Source organism: Lepisma saccharinum, chromosome 18 (genome assembly GCF_977018435.1).
Source record: "Lepisma saccharinum chromosome 18, izLepSacc3.1, whole genome shotgun sequence".
Taxonomy (NCBI): domain Eukaryota; kingdom Metazoa; phylum Arthropoda; class Insecta; order Zygentoma; family Lepismatidae; genus Lepisma; species Lepisma saccharinum.
Window position 1 is genome coordinate 15,320,241 of NC_139246.1, and position 15,485 is coordinate 15,335,725.

At 36.4% G+C, this 15,485-nt stretch overlaps 1 protein-coding gene across 23 annotated transcripts in view; it reads right to left on the reverse strand.

Moving 5' to 3' along the window:
- The window catches only part of LOC146002409 (uncharacterized), a 229,609-nt gene that overhangs the window by 26,779 nt on the left and 187,345 nt on the right, over window positions 1-15,485 (reverse strand). For 20 of the 23 annotated variants that reach the window (XM_083140191.1, XM_083140194.1, XM_083140174.1 and 17 more), the window contains 5 exons: window positions 15,028-15,063; window positions 5,538-5,579; window positions 4,840-4,890; window positions 4,020-4,073; window positions 3,673-3,714 (listed from right to left, as the gene is read on the reverse strand). In XM_083140191.1, coding sequence (XP_082996317.1) covers window positions 3,673-3,714; window positions 4,020-4,073; window positions 4,840-4,890; window positions 5,538-5,579; window positions 15,028-15,063 — 225 coding nt within the window. The remainder of the gene's footprint in view (window positions 1-3,672; window positions 3,715-4,019; window positions 4,074-4,839; window positions 4,891-5,537; window positions 5,580-15,027; window positions 15,064-15,485) is intronic. The other 3 variants (XM_083140180.1, XM_083140182.1, XM_083140181.1) reach the window with 3 other exon arrangements.

The following is a 15,485-nucleotide window of genomic DNA, read 5'->3' on the forward strand; positions in this document are numbered from 1 at the left end:
ATACGTAAACCAGGTTACATGAAAATCATCTGCTACTGAAGAAAATTACCATGTGTAGTAAGCTGGTAGACAAAATGCATTTAGTGGAATGTTATGTGTCGTAAAAGCCATCAAAAATCATAAACACAATAAAGCAAGTGATGATAAACAAAATAACTGAATGCATAGAAACATAATACTGATCTGAAACCTAGTGTTTTTATTTGCACATTTTTTTTTCTACCTACAATCATTTTTGCATGTAGATTCGTCTTTTCAAACTAGTATCATCATCTGTGTACAGACAGTAAGAACCTTTTTTAAATGGATGCAACTTTATTTTTATATTACTTATTCATCCACTGTGTTCACTTGAGGATTGTTGTTAGTTTTAGACATCATAGAGATGGAAGGCATACATTGCCATTTACTCTTAATTTAATTCATGACTTATTTTTAGGTTTAGAGAAATTGTAGTCATTCATGATTTTATCGTGGTGCCAACAGGAGGTCAGAATGGGCCATGGCCCACCCTGCCCGAATGTAATAGGCAAATTTCATGATGAAAATAAAATGAAAGTGTAAATGATGGAAAACCTCTCAATATTTGAATTCAGCGTACTCTCCTAACTCCTGGATCATTGAGTATAATAGTATTTTCTATTAACACATTTTATTGTTAATTATTTTATAATATTATAATAAATATTATACATTTTATAATTGATATAATTTATATTGTAAAAAGTAATCAAACTTAAAATTTAACATATTTTCACTGCAACATTGGAACTTGTATAATTATTTTTTTACTCTAATATTTAAACTGACCATAAACACTACTTTGGATTACATAATAATAATAATAATAATTTTATATAGTTTTTATTGAAAATCATGGCCCATCTAAGACATCCATCCATTGGCCCACTCACACTAGAAAGAAAGTCTAACACTGTCACTGTTCATGATGAAATTTACATCTCGCAGGGTAAAGTGTTATCTGTACATTATGATGTAGATTTCTATGGATGAGAATAATTTTTCTTGAAGAATTATGAGCACCTAGATACAGGTGGTCAGAGGTTCAATTTCTTGTTGTAATCCAAAAATATTTTTTAGTGTTAGGAGCTTTGATCAGACAGTTAGTGATCTATTTGATTGAGAAAGAGTAGAGTTTTCTAGAAGACTAGAATAAGGTTGTAATGGGAATTATTATCTAGGACATACTGATTCTCAAATGACTATTTAGTACTATTAGAATGAACTTGGAAAAATTTCATTGTGTTAAGTACAGAGGGGCCCCAAACATGTTAAATATTTACACACTTGAATGGAAGGGCTTTTTTTAAAAAAAGTTGAATTTTTGTGTGATGTTCTTTCAAAATACAATGTTAATCAAGTGAATACTATAATCACCATGTGCGCAACAAGCCAGTTAAACAAAATGACAGAAGCATTGCTGTCTTTTGATGTGTGCAAGGCCATTTGAAGTGGTATTTTACATTTGGGAATGTGTGCAAGTGCAATGATAATGGAGGCATGACTCTGCAACAGAGGGATGTGGTATATACATGGAAAACCAGCTACATTGTGGTGCTTCAGTTAGAGATTGAATGTTGAACACAAACTAGTGAACACTTTCGACAATGTTGCTTGAGCAGTAGTTCACCAGAATCAGAAGTGTCTGGATGCTAAAGGTGGCCATTGCAAACACAAGTAATTGTAGATGTCAAACATGATTTATAGTCATCCCTTTAACCCTTAGTTCACCGCCGTAACACATATGTTACAAAAAAAGTATGTCCCTTGTAGCCGCTGTAACACATATGTTACAAACAGCTTTAGATACAATTATCGAGGGTTTGCCACACTTATATTTGTATATTGAGGTTGAAACACTGACAGTTCGTTCGGGAATATGTTTTGCAATCGTGTTTCGAAAATTCCAAATCTCCCCACCCCCTCCTTTCTCGGAATATGTCACGTGTTTGGGCTCACCCAAACACGTGTTCGCTCTTCAGTTGGCAGACACAATAAATGCTTGGTATTTACGATGCTGTTTTCCTCCAAGCTTCCAACGCTGTGATTTAGTACTGATAAGGCACACATTCTTCTTTGTGTTTAGACCTGCTGATCGAGCTGAAGTAGTGGCGGGGGTGGGGGGGGGGGGGGGTAGGGCAAGGAGAGAGGGGATTGGATGAGGTTTGGCAGTGTCAGCTTTCTGTCGCCTCTATGTTAGAAATGCAATGAAGCTTGACGATAGCCAGAGGCCAAAAGCATGAGTCTAAAGCGTGCGTCTATCCAGAAGTATAGACAAAAGAAAGGATTGCAAAGGCTCCCTCCCTCCTCTGTTAGGACTAACAAAGGCCTCACCATAAACACTTCGTATCATATAACAGCTCATCGATTTCCCTAACGCACAAACGTTTCCTTCCAGACATATTTCCACAAAGAGCCGAGTCAAAAGGGAGAAATAGATTCACAGTAGCTACACAAGATGCAAGTGCGAACGAAAAAAGCAAAAGTTCGGGTTTTCTCCCCAAAGTAGCTGGAGAAGAGGGGGCAAACTCCAAATTTTTATGATTTTTTCATTGAAATTCGGGGGATGCAGCCCCCGCCCGTAACCCCCCGCGGTTGGGGCATCCAAATTTTACATGGTTGCATGCACTGATGTTCTGCCTGCAAAACAAAAGTTATCCGAAGTAGATTGGTCCCATAGTGTCAGTTATAACAATTTTATGAATAATATGCAAATTGGCTAAAATTCGCTAGAGTATTACGTTTTGCCTTATTATTCAAATTGTATTGCACCCACGAACATGAATCAAGTTTCATTCTGTTGCGGAAGGTCCATTCTTTGAAAAAAAGCAAAAGTTTCGGTTTTCTCCCCAAAATAGCTGGAGAAGAGGGGGCAAACTCCATATTTTTATGATTTTTTCATTGAAATTGGGGGGATGCAGCCCCCGCCCGTAAGCCCCCCGCGGTTGGGGCATCCAAATTTTACATGGTTGCATGCACTGATGTTCTGCCTGCAAAACAAAAGTTATCCGAAGTAGATTGGTCCCATAGTGTCAGTTATAACAATTTTATGAATAATATGAAAATTGGCTAAAATTCGCTAGAGTTTTACGTTTTGCCTTATTATTCAAATTGTATTGCACCCACGAACATGAATCAAGTTTCATTCTGTTGCGGAAGGTCCAAACTTTGAAAAAAAAGCAAAAGTTCCGGTTTTCTCCCCAAAGTAGCTGGAGAAGAGGGGCAAACTCCATATTTTTATTTTTTTTTCATTCAAATTGGGGGGATGCAGCCCCCGCTCGTAACCCCCCCGTGGTTGGGGCATCCAAATTTTACATGCTTGCATGCACCGATGTATTGCCTGCAAAACAAAAGTTATCCGAAGTAGATTGGTCCCATAGTGCCAGAGTTATTACGATTTTTCTCCATTATGTATACGAATTCAAATTTCCCGCTCAAAGCCTCGGCGACACTGGGCTTACTTTCGTCAGACCGTGCGGCGTACTAAGGGTTAAGTCTACATACATTTTGAATTAAAGTTGTTTTTTTTGTGTTCACGTTTGTGTATCTTTTTCTGAGCTCATCTGTATGATGCACATACTCAGTAGTACAGTAGGCATAGTAGGCATCGTTTTTGAACATTTTTGCAAAACACATCCCTTTCTCACTCACCATTTGATCTAGAATTGTTCCTCCTTCCAGGGGAATGTTTAGCTACAAAGCAAAACAAACAGCCTCAATATATAGAAATTTGTAAAACTTAAAATTCCACAAAACTGAGTAGGAGACCTACATCATCATATTAGTGGTTCAACACAAATTGGAAACTGGTAATTGGAATCATTCCCCCATGCACTTGTTGCATCAAATGTTCAAATAAACACATATCTCCTTTCCTTAACTTTCCATTGTTTTATCCAATTTGCTTAATAATGACATAATTTTTATGTGTATAAACATTAAGCAATAACCACATACATTTTTATCTACTGTAAAAGTATGGTATATTTAGGTCATACCTGGTCGCCTTCCAATTTCTTCATTTTGTTTTGCAGATTGTGTAGAATTTGTTGCTGTAAAATAATAAAATTGTTTATATAATAGGCATGTATGACAGTTATAGGTAATAGAGCATGTGCTAAAGGAGTATTTAATTCAAATTCACAGTATAGTGCTACAGTAAAAAATAAATAAATAAAAGAAAACATTGTAGCATTCATAATCTCTTAACATTTCCTAAATTACATTATACAGTATTGGAGTTCTTATACATTTGAACATTATTGGATTTTAAAAATAAGATAATGTAACATTTGTTTCTTTCTTTCCCCGAGTCTCTAAAAACTGAAACCAGGGCCAGACTTGAGACTCCAATAGGGCTGTGAAATTTTATTAGTAGGACATCTCCCTACCTAAAAGTAAGCAGGAGCAACAAGGTTTAAAATGGCAATATATGTTCCACTGGAGTAAAATTAATAGAGTTTGAACCATTTTTGAACCATTATTTACACCAGTTAATGTTATTAATTCAGAACATATAAATTCATGGAGATGAAGTTCATTTACAAGAACTAATCATAAGGATGAGGATGACTCATGCCCAAACTGAGATTTGAACCCGGAACTCCTGGCTTTCTAGCATACAGTGCTGACAATTCGGCCACAGAGGTTGGCTGCCCATGGAAGCTAAGATCTTACTTCACAAAGAATATGACACAAATCTCTCTCTCTCTCTCTCTCTCTCTCTCTCTCTCTTACTCTCTTCTCTCTCTCTCTCTCTCTCTCTCTCTCTCACACACACACACACACACACACACACACACACACACATATATATACCTGGCTGCTTTGCAGGTTCTCTTCGTTTTCCCGACTGTGCAGAATTTGTACCTGCAAATGAATTAATTCAAGTTATTGCAGAAACATGTTCGTGTTAAATTTATAATAGTACCTCATGTGCATTTGACCATTAAGTTTACATATTTTCCAAAAACTCTTTCTGAGCTTTCAGATAATTTCATCAGTGGAAAATTACAGAAAGTTTGCCTGTTCCATATTAAATATGTGTGAAATTCAAGATTTTCCCCACATACATCATTGTTAGTATGGCAGTTAACAATAATAGTGGAAAATATGAAAGGAGAACATTATTTAAATTAGGTGCTTTCAATTGAATTGTTATATTTTTTCATTGTTAGCACTGCATTTTCTACACTTGTAGATTTGAAATAAATGTCTGAAAAAGTTAACCACAAAAAAAGTGTATTTCTTTCTGCTTATATATTCATATTTATAGAACAGAAAAGTTATATTATGCTGAGTTAAAACATATATATAAGAGTAACTCTTTGTACATATATGATGGAATGGATTGGGTAACTTAGTTGTGCTATCATCAGGCACACATTATTTATTTTAATTGTTTCTTTATTTGCTCTTCTTGTATGTTCTTGTGAAATGATTTTACCACACCCCTTCCTTAAGAACTGGATTTTGTATACACTAATGATTAATGTATTTGTATCTTCATTACTTACCTGATCTCCTTCTCTGGTCGTCTTTCCGTGCAGAATTTGTAGCTGTCAAAGAGTTGATTCAATTGTGGTTTGCATTAAAAATATTTGTATCTAATTCATACACTACTTTTGTCCACTGCTTTACATATCACATACCTGACAATGTGTAAAATACCAGTATTTTTATTCTTTGTTCACTTACATTAAATGGATGATATTCAACTTGATATCATCACACAGTGTAGTCTGGGTAGAAATCAGGCAAACAGATTTGTGTGTGTTAAGGAGAGCATGTGAGAAGCTTTCTTACACCGAGAAAATTTCCATTTCACCACTTTACACAGTTTCTGTAGGACTTCAGAAAAGATAAAATGTACACATTCCTCACACAAACTGGTACATACAAACCAGTGACGTGGCATGACTTTTTCAAAGATGTTACCGACCATCAGTAATCAATTATTCTGCTGGACGTTATCATCTATACCCCTCCCCCCAAAAAAAACATACCTTCGATCTAGATTTTTGTTCATTTCATTCTTTTTTTGCAGTTGATTTAGCTATACACACTCCTAGCAAGAACTACTACTTAAGAGATAATTACTACAAAAACCCAATAAATAGTGGTCGAGCCTTATCAATTCTTCATTTATTTCTTTGCAAATGAGGTGCAAAGGGGGAGACGAAGAACAACACATTTCTCAGGCCACTGTGACATTTGTGCATTGAGCAGACAACAGAATTCCACTCCTCCAGCCAGTCAAATTGTGGAAGAGAACTCCAGCTGTACAAACTACTGTTGCCAACTTAGTATTTTGGAGCAAGATTTGTCCAAATCACGAATTGCACAAATGAACTATATTTTTGTCTAGTACCTAACCGGTCTCTCTTATAGTTCAAGCAAGCCTTGGCTTTGCAGTCTAGCTCTAGTTGCTTCAGAGGAATAGTATCCCCATTTTAGGCAGAATTTAGCTCTTTTCTGTCCATCCGATTTGACAACACTGGCATATACTGGCAGGCCTGACCAGTAACTGGGCCCCTGAACAGGCATATGAATAGCCCCGTAGCACACTGTCCCAAAGTCTTCCATTGCATTGGCGTCCTCTCCTCCTTGTTACCTCTTCAGGGTAGCGGAAACTGCCTCCTCCTTTGCTTCTGTCTGCTGCAGAAAAAATGTCCTCTGCAATATCTACTCAACGGCAACGCTCTTGGTTAATGTATTTAACAATGTTGTTATTTTATTCAAAACAACTTTTAAATTCTTCACATTTTCCTGTTACCTGTGGTAACACTGGTTGCATGCATGCCATGCCTCTGGTACAAATGGTAAACATACACCTTGAATCTCTATGGCAAGACCACGTGCACAACTCTTACCCAGCATGTTTTCAACACAGAATCTGAACTGTTTGTCTGAAATATGGTGCAATGAATTGTTGGGGAAGTTGTTCACTGAATATCATCCATTATTATCATATGAAACCATGAGACAAGAACATGAAGTTTGGTCATTATAATTGGAGGTTCAAGAAAATAATCAGAATTAACATCAGAATATTCTCTCTAGTTGCACTTATTCTGCAATATGAACCTAGCAAATCATTTTCATGGAGATAACAAAATCTTTTTGAAAAAAATTCAGATTTGTAGAAATGAAATGAGAATATAAGAATGTTACAGAACAGAAGGAACAGTTTCTGTATACAAAAGCTTCACATAAATATTTTAAATTGTAAATTAGCAAACATGAAAGCCGTGGTAGCTCAGTCGTTAGGGAGTCTGACTACCATGCGAGAGACCCATGTTCGATCCCGGGGGGGGGGGGGGGGAGAACTGGGACTTTTTCAACCTGTTCAAGTGGCTCAGGCACCCATCCCGCATCATATAAAGTGGGTACCTGAAGGAAACTCTGGAGGTAAAGGCAGCCAGGGGCATGGTGCTGATCACATCACCACCAGCTCGGCCGAGAAAGTGTGGGGCCCTAACCCTACACCCTTATATGCCTTCATGGCATGGTGCAAAGCACAGGAGAACACTTTTTTTTACTTTTTTTTACTTTACTTTTAAATTAGCAAACATGTATGTAAATTTAAATTCAGTGCTATTAATGAAAGGAGAAAACTTTTATCAGTGAAATCAGTGCTCGAAGTAAAGGGGAATGTGGGTGGATACTAATCCCCAGCTATAAATATTTTCACAAAGCATCCCCCAGTTGTCTTTGTTTCTATGTTAAAGGCCCACAGCTAACACCTAGGTTGACCAAACATCCCTCCAGCTAACATTTTCCACTTCAGGCACTGAATGGAATACCTAGACAAATGCTGCTTAAAACAATTTGTTAATGTTTTAAACAAGTTCGTCATTTATTAGATAATTTTGACAACTACAATCTGCAGGATCTGAATATATATATTGATCACTTTGGGTTTTATTTTGGTTTGATTAAGTACTAGACTGAGAGCATACTGAAAGTATATAAAAAAATTTAAAACTTGCCAGTAATACGGGTACTCAAGTATTGAAAATACATAAACAACAATGTTATTCATGTCTGGAGAGTGAATTTTTCATTGTTTTTATTGATCAACTTTTTGCAACATGTTTTCTTTCCGATACTGATTTTACATTTTGCTTATTTTACTTATGTTTTACCTTCCTGGTCCCAATAAAGCAACATATTATTAAACTTTCCCAGATTTTACACTCTTAGACATTGCAAGTTTATTACAGTATTATTATTATTATTACTTTTACCATGGCTCTGGAACAAAGAAATTATTGAAACTCAATTACATTTGATATTTTACTACAGATTCAACTGGCCCGCCTCTTTCCTGCATAAAATATTTATCACACTAAGTGAGGTAGATAATAAGTTTGTTGAAATTTTTGTAGGTTATATACAAAAACAATGTCAAATTCTAGCATTTTAGTCAATATTTTTTAACTTACATATGAACTTGAATTTGCTAATCAGGACTGGACCTACAGTTTAAAGTGGGATCTGAACCATTGTGTAAAATTGCTGGAAAATATCAAGTTGTCAAACTTCTGTTTTTTTACTTGCATGTCTGTATTGGTGTTTTATTTGTATTATATCTAATTAATCTAGATGGGGTGTATAATATATATATACAGTGGTGTGGCGTGATTTTTTCAAAAGTATTACCGGCCATCAGACGTTATCATCTCCACCCTACCACCCCCCCAAAAAAAACCATGTCTTTGATCTGGATTTTTGTTCTCTTATTTTTTTGCAATCTGCTCAGTGATTTATTTAGCCACAATCACTCCTAGAAAGAACTACCACTCATGAGAGAGTTACCGTGAAAATCCAGTGAATAGTAGTCGAGCCTTGTCAACCATTTCTGTTTCTTTGCAAAGATGTGAAAGGGGAAGAAGAACAACACATTCGGGTCAGTTTGACGTTTCTGCGTTGAGCAGACGACAGAATTCCCCTCCTCCAGCAGTGGAAGGGAAGTCCAGATGTACGTACTACTGTTGCCAACTTAGTTTTTTGGAGTAAGGTTTGTCCAAATCACGAATCGCATCAAGTACTTATCTTTTCGTCTATTACTAAACGGTCTCAGTTGTAGTTAAATCCAGCTTTGGCTTTGCAGTCTAGCTCTTGTTGCTTGAGAGAAATAGTATCCCCGTTTTAGGTGGGATTTAGCTCTTTTATGGAAATCCAATGTGACAACACTTGCTGATCCGGTAGGCTGCAGCGGCAACAGGGCCCCTAAACAGGCATATGAATAACCCCCTAGCACACATGATTCCAAGTCTTTCCCCGCTGTTCCCTTGCATTGGTGGGCGCCCTTTCCTCTTGTTGCCTCTTGAGGGTAGGGGAGTGGCCTGTCTCTTCGCTTTTGTCAGCTGCAGAAAAAATGTCCTCTGCAATATACACTCAACTGCAATGCTGTCGGTTAACTTATTTAACAATGTTGTTATTTTATTGAGACAAAATAATAATTTCCTTATATTTTGCTGTTACCTGTGGTAACACCGGTTACATGCATGCCACACCTCTGTGTGTGTGTGTGTGTGTGTGTGTATATATATATATATATATATATACACACACACACACACACACACACAGGGTGTTGCAAAACTCTTTCAACAATGCTTGGGTGCAGGTAGATATCATAAAAACAAGTAACTTTTCCCCATAAAGTTTACCTCGAAAGCGCTTAGTTTCTGCACTATAAGTGCTTAAAATCTATCCTTTACGTATGCAACCCAACACAGCTAATGCTTGCTCTGATATAACTACCAGGGGCACGTGGCAGGGTTGAAAACAACAACTTGGGAGTCTTGCCTGAGCAAAATCCAAAACATTATTGATACTTAAGATCTTATAAGAAGCATTAACAGTATTTATAAACTGACCAAGACAAATAATGGACAGACTGAAATACAAGATTACTCATTCTAAATTATCTCCGTAATGGATTGATTGATTTGGTTTATTTTAATTCGCTTTTCTGCCACCTTTGGTTAATTGCAAAGATGAGGATGATATGATGAAATAACAAATGACACCATTGTCTAGACCAGGATTTAAACCCGAGACACCTGGTGCCGTAGCAAGCTGTGCTAACCACATCACCACGGATTGTATCACGTATCATGCAATATCAACAATTGCAAGGAACACATGAGATAGGGGAAATCCACGAACGAACAAATGTAAATAATTCGCTAATGTGCAATATGAGGCCCTTTACAGTTCAGCGCTTGATATAAGTATGCATTTCTTGGTTTTGGATTTCAATAAGCACTAGTTTTAATGTGTGAATTTTGTTCATGTCTAAACGACGTTTTTCATTAAATTGAAAGTCATGGTCTGTGGTGGAGTGGTTAGAACATCGCGATAAGATGCCAGGGATCTTGGATTCAAATCCCGGCTTGGGTATGGATGTTTGTGAGCGTCCATTCATCAATTTCATCATATCATCACTTATTCCCATCTGTGCAAATTTGCCAAAAGTGGCACAAAAAGCGAAGTAAAATAAAGCAAATCAATCAATCAATGAATCAATCAATCAATGAATCAATCAATCATTAAATTAAAAGAGCCTTGCAATTATTTCCTTATGAGACAAAAACAATTAGCAATAACGCTAGCACAGATAGGAATAATTTTCAAATAAATTGTTATAACTAGAGCTAGGAATTTTAGGTGCAAAAATTTGCCAATAAAGGTGCAAAAAAGATGCCAATTTTTGTACAAAAAAGGTGCTAAAATAGGTGCTGATTTTCAGATGTAAAATTTATTGTGAGCAGTGCATACATATATGATTCAACTTGTCTGTATAAACACACAGAGTATTCTATGGTTTTAAATCGTTTAATATAACTGAGCAAAGAAAATTCTCTGATACATTAGAAAGCGACATAAAGGAAAACATACTTCTTCTTATTTGCTTAGAATTAGTCATCTAGAAAACTGTTAAAATAGATTACATTCAAAATTTCTATGTTCTTCTGAGTGAGGCTACATCTGCGGTCACTAAGCAGATACTTGTAAGTTGAAAAAGAACGTTCAACGTCAACAGACACAAGTGGTGTGTATTTTGTTGTCGACCGGTAATCCACATCCTTGTTGGTTGCGACTTCTTGAACATTAGGGTTTTTGGCTAAACTGTGTTCTACCTTCTCTTTCCCGACCCCTTGCAGCTCTCGTTGCACATCCATCAAAACAGCCCACTGTGCTTCCTTTTCAGGACACTGCTCCTCCAGTTTTGTGATTGCAGTAGTAAGGAAGGAGAAGCCGTGTACAATATAGAGTTCATCTTGCAATTCCTGTTTAAGTGCAAGTTTTTTGGCTTTCTCTACAGCTGAGGAATCACTAGGCAAAGCATCTAAAAATTTCGATATTGTATGAAAATTATTGCAAATAAACACTGCAGCTTTTAACCATGTACTCCATCTAGTGAGGATGGGAGAGGGTGGTAGTGGAAGTTTCGTAATTTCTACGTACTTCTGTATTCTAGAAGGAGCCTTTTTCAGTATTTTCTTAATGCTAGAAACAAATTCGTTCACATATGTATATTCATCTTTAAGAGCTTCACAAACTCGACGCAAAGCATGAACAATGCAGGTCACATGTTTTAAGTTAGGATACATATTCTTCAGATTAGAAAATGCAGCTAACATGTAAGATCCGTGGTCTGTAAGAACTAACCACACTCTATCATATTTTATGCCCTCCGGCCACAATACAAAACATACATCATTAAAACTTTGCATTATCTGTTTTGCCGAGAAAATAAGTTTTTAAAAGCATGGGTTTCACTTGATGTCCATTGAGAGGTGCTACTAAAATGTTCAAAATGCACCTGTTTTGCCTATCTGTGGTTTCATCTAGTATGAAATAGACTGGATGGTCCGCTACTACTTGCGTGATCTGCAAGATTTTAGCTTTATAAAGAGGCTGAAGGTAAGATTTCCTTAAGGTGGTCTCATCTGGAACTGACTTCCCAGTATATTTTTGCAAATATGATTTCATGACAGGGTTGTTAAGTTTCGAAAGAGGTACCATATTCCACACACTATAAATGTCCTTGCTGTCTCACTGAAAAATTCATTTTCATTTCTGGAACTCGAAGATGCAAACGCCTCTCCAATGAATTGGTCACTTCCCATTCTTTACCATCTCGTAGTTCTTTATTCCTGACATGCTTCCTACTTTGTAGATGCTGCACAACCCGAGTGCGTTGGTGTTTGTCATCAACAGCAATAGAAATATCACACACATCACACCTCAGAACAGATCCATCACTCTGAATGCCATCACCGCTAAACTGTTTAACAATGTCCTGCAGTTTCCCAAAATTTACTGTATGTTTTGGCATGGTGAACAAGCAAATCCGATGCATCGATCATTCGATCACAGACTGCAGTTACCTTGCTCGCTGATACGGGAGAAGGAAATGAAAACAAAACAGCTTTCCTACAACAGTTCGTAAACAATACAGCATAGGACAAAAAGAGCACAACTTCTAGCAATTGTAACGCGTCATTGTTGGCACTGTTTAAAGTCCGCGCGCTTACTACATTAACGTCCAAGAACTGAAGAAAGCCAATTCATTGTTGTGCGGTAAACAAGAATCGCATGCCAAGAAGCCGTGCCTCGAATGTGGGTGGTGTTGAACAGCGCACAAGTTGTGTTAAAAAAAAAGAAATGATAAAGATGCAAAAAGGGCGAAAAGGTGCAAAAGGTTCTGAGATTGTGAAAAAGGTGGAAAAGGTTTAGAGATTGTGAAATAGGTGCAAAAAGGTGCAACCGAAACACCATGAGTAAAGTTCAATAGGTGCTTATTTTGGGGATGAGTCACTTTTTTACCCATTTTCACACAAAAAAATTTAAGGTGCAGCACCTAAAATTCCTAGCTCTAGTAATAACATTACAGTCTTCGTGTTCGAAACTAGGCAGCAAACACATCATGTTTACATTTGTTCGTTTGTGGATTTTCCCTATCTCATGTGTCCCTTGCAATTGTTGATATTGCATGATACACGAAACACTCTGTGGTGATGTGGTTAGCACAGCTCGCTACGGTGCCAGGTATCTCGGGCTTAAATCCTGGTCTAGACATTGGTGTCATTTGTTTTTTCATCATATCATCCTCATCTTCGCGATTAACCAAAGGTGGCAGAAAAGTAAATAAAAAAAAAAACCAAATCAATCAATCCATTACGGAGATATTTTTGAATGAGTAATCTTGTATTTCAGTCTGTCCATTATTTGTCTTGGTCAGTTTATAAATACTGTCAATGCTTTTTACAACATCGTAAGTACCAATAATGTTTTGGATTTTGCTCAGGCAAGACTCCCAAGTTGTTGTTTCCAAGTCGCCTCTCTTAACAAGGAAAGCTAGTGGCAACCCTGCCACGCACCCCTGGTAGTTATGTCAGAGCAAGTGTATGCTGTGTTGGGTTGCATACGTACAGGATAGATTTTAACCGCTTATAGCGCAGAAACTAAGCGCTTTCGAGGTAAACTTTATAGGGAAAAGTTACTTGTTTTTATGATATCTACCAGCACCCAAGCATTGTTGAAAGAGTTTTGCAACACCCTGTATATATATAGTAGGGACGTTCAATATATAAGTTTCCCTGTGCTATAAAATAATGCATAAAGAAATGCCATTAAAAAGAAGCACATGTTTCACAAGCGCCATCCTTCGTCTACAAGGAACAACAATCGATTCGTTATCAGACGTGAAGGTGCATGCACTCAAGGGTGAAAAAAGTAAATGCTTGTTCGCAAAACGTGAGCTCGCGTCATAAGGAGTTCAGGAGCATGGATTCTAAGGGCGTTCTGCTTATGGACTTTTTGGAATGAGGAAGAACAATTAACGCTGACCGTTATTGTCTGGATAAACTGAAAAATGCAATTCGACATAAGCGACCAGGTCTCCTGTCAGCTGGTGTCATTCTTCTTGACGATAACGCTCGCCCCCACTCAGCAGTGCAAACACAACACAAAATTGAGGAATTGGGGTGGGAACGGTTGCCCCACCCTCCATAACGCCCCAATTTAGCACAGAGTGATTTCCATCTTTTTCCAGTGTTAAAGTCTGAATTGCAAGGTTACCGTTTCGAAACAGATGAAGAAGTGAAGCATAATGTGAGAATAGTGCTCATTAGCCAGAGCCCTGATTTTCTTGCAAAGGGTATGGACAAATTGGTGCAACGGTGGGACAAATGCCTGAATCTCTATGGGGATTATGTGGAGAAGTGAGGAAGGATCCTCCTACACATGTATGTATAGTTTTCTAAGGTATCTTAAAAATATTTTTTTTACAGCATACGGAAACTTATATATTGAACATATATATATATATATATATATATATATATATACACACACACACAATAAATAAGAATTGTTGCTGAATTTTTAGAATATGCCACAGATGTATTGAATACCCCTTGGTTTCAAGCCAACACATTTACAAAATATTGTAATAATATTTCATGTGCATATTTATATCTGTAATTTTTAAATTCTTTATTAAAAATTAACATTTTGATTACCTTTGGTATTATTTTGAGTAGACTGTGAACTAGAGTTAGAATGTTCTGAAGGAGAGTAATTAATGTCTCCTCATGTAGATGTTAACACTAACACTTAAAATTTTGAAACTATACAGAATTTCTAGTAACAAGTTTAAAAAATGAAACATGACTCTTTTCCAGTTAAATACTTGTTCCATAATATTATTTAATGCTAAAGTAAATTTATTTAAAAAAGAAAGAGAAAATATGTAATAAAAATTCTGTATCACTCGTATGATAAAATTATACCAAAATCAGATGGATAGTATAAGTATAGACTTGTTAAATCATAACTTACAACTTGTGCGAATTTATTAAAAAGCTCTGCTCTGTCCTATTTACACTTTTGACAAAATGTATAATTATTGTTTTGTTAAACTAGAAACTTACAAAATTCGATAAGCATATATGCCATAGTAAAAAAGAAAACAATGGAACTTACCATCTTTATTTTTTCTCTCTGCTTGATGCATATTTCCTAATTAGGATGTGAAGAATTGTTAATAAATTGCAATTTATTGCCTTTCTTATAAGAACATTGAGCTCTCATTTATCCACTGTAACATGTTTCCACCATTTTATTACCTCACTTTTCAGTGACATTGGTAAAATAACTTAAACACATTACCACTCCAACAGAATTTTCAAATACTACATGTAATATTGATTTGACTAAAGATGAAGCATTAGTTTCCAGTATTAAATGAAAATAGTTAAATAAAAACTTAATATTTTAGCTATGAATATTATGCTGCAACCAACACACAACCATAAAACTTACCTGCTGTGTTGTTTTGCTTTCCTTGATGTGTATTTCCTAACACAAATACAAAATTATATTTATGATGTGATTTGGAACAGATTTCAATTTAATTTGATTCTCATATAGTGATAAAGAAT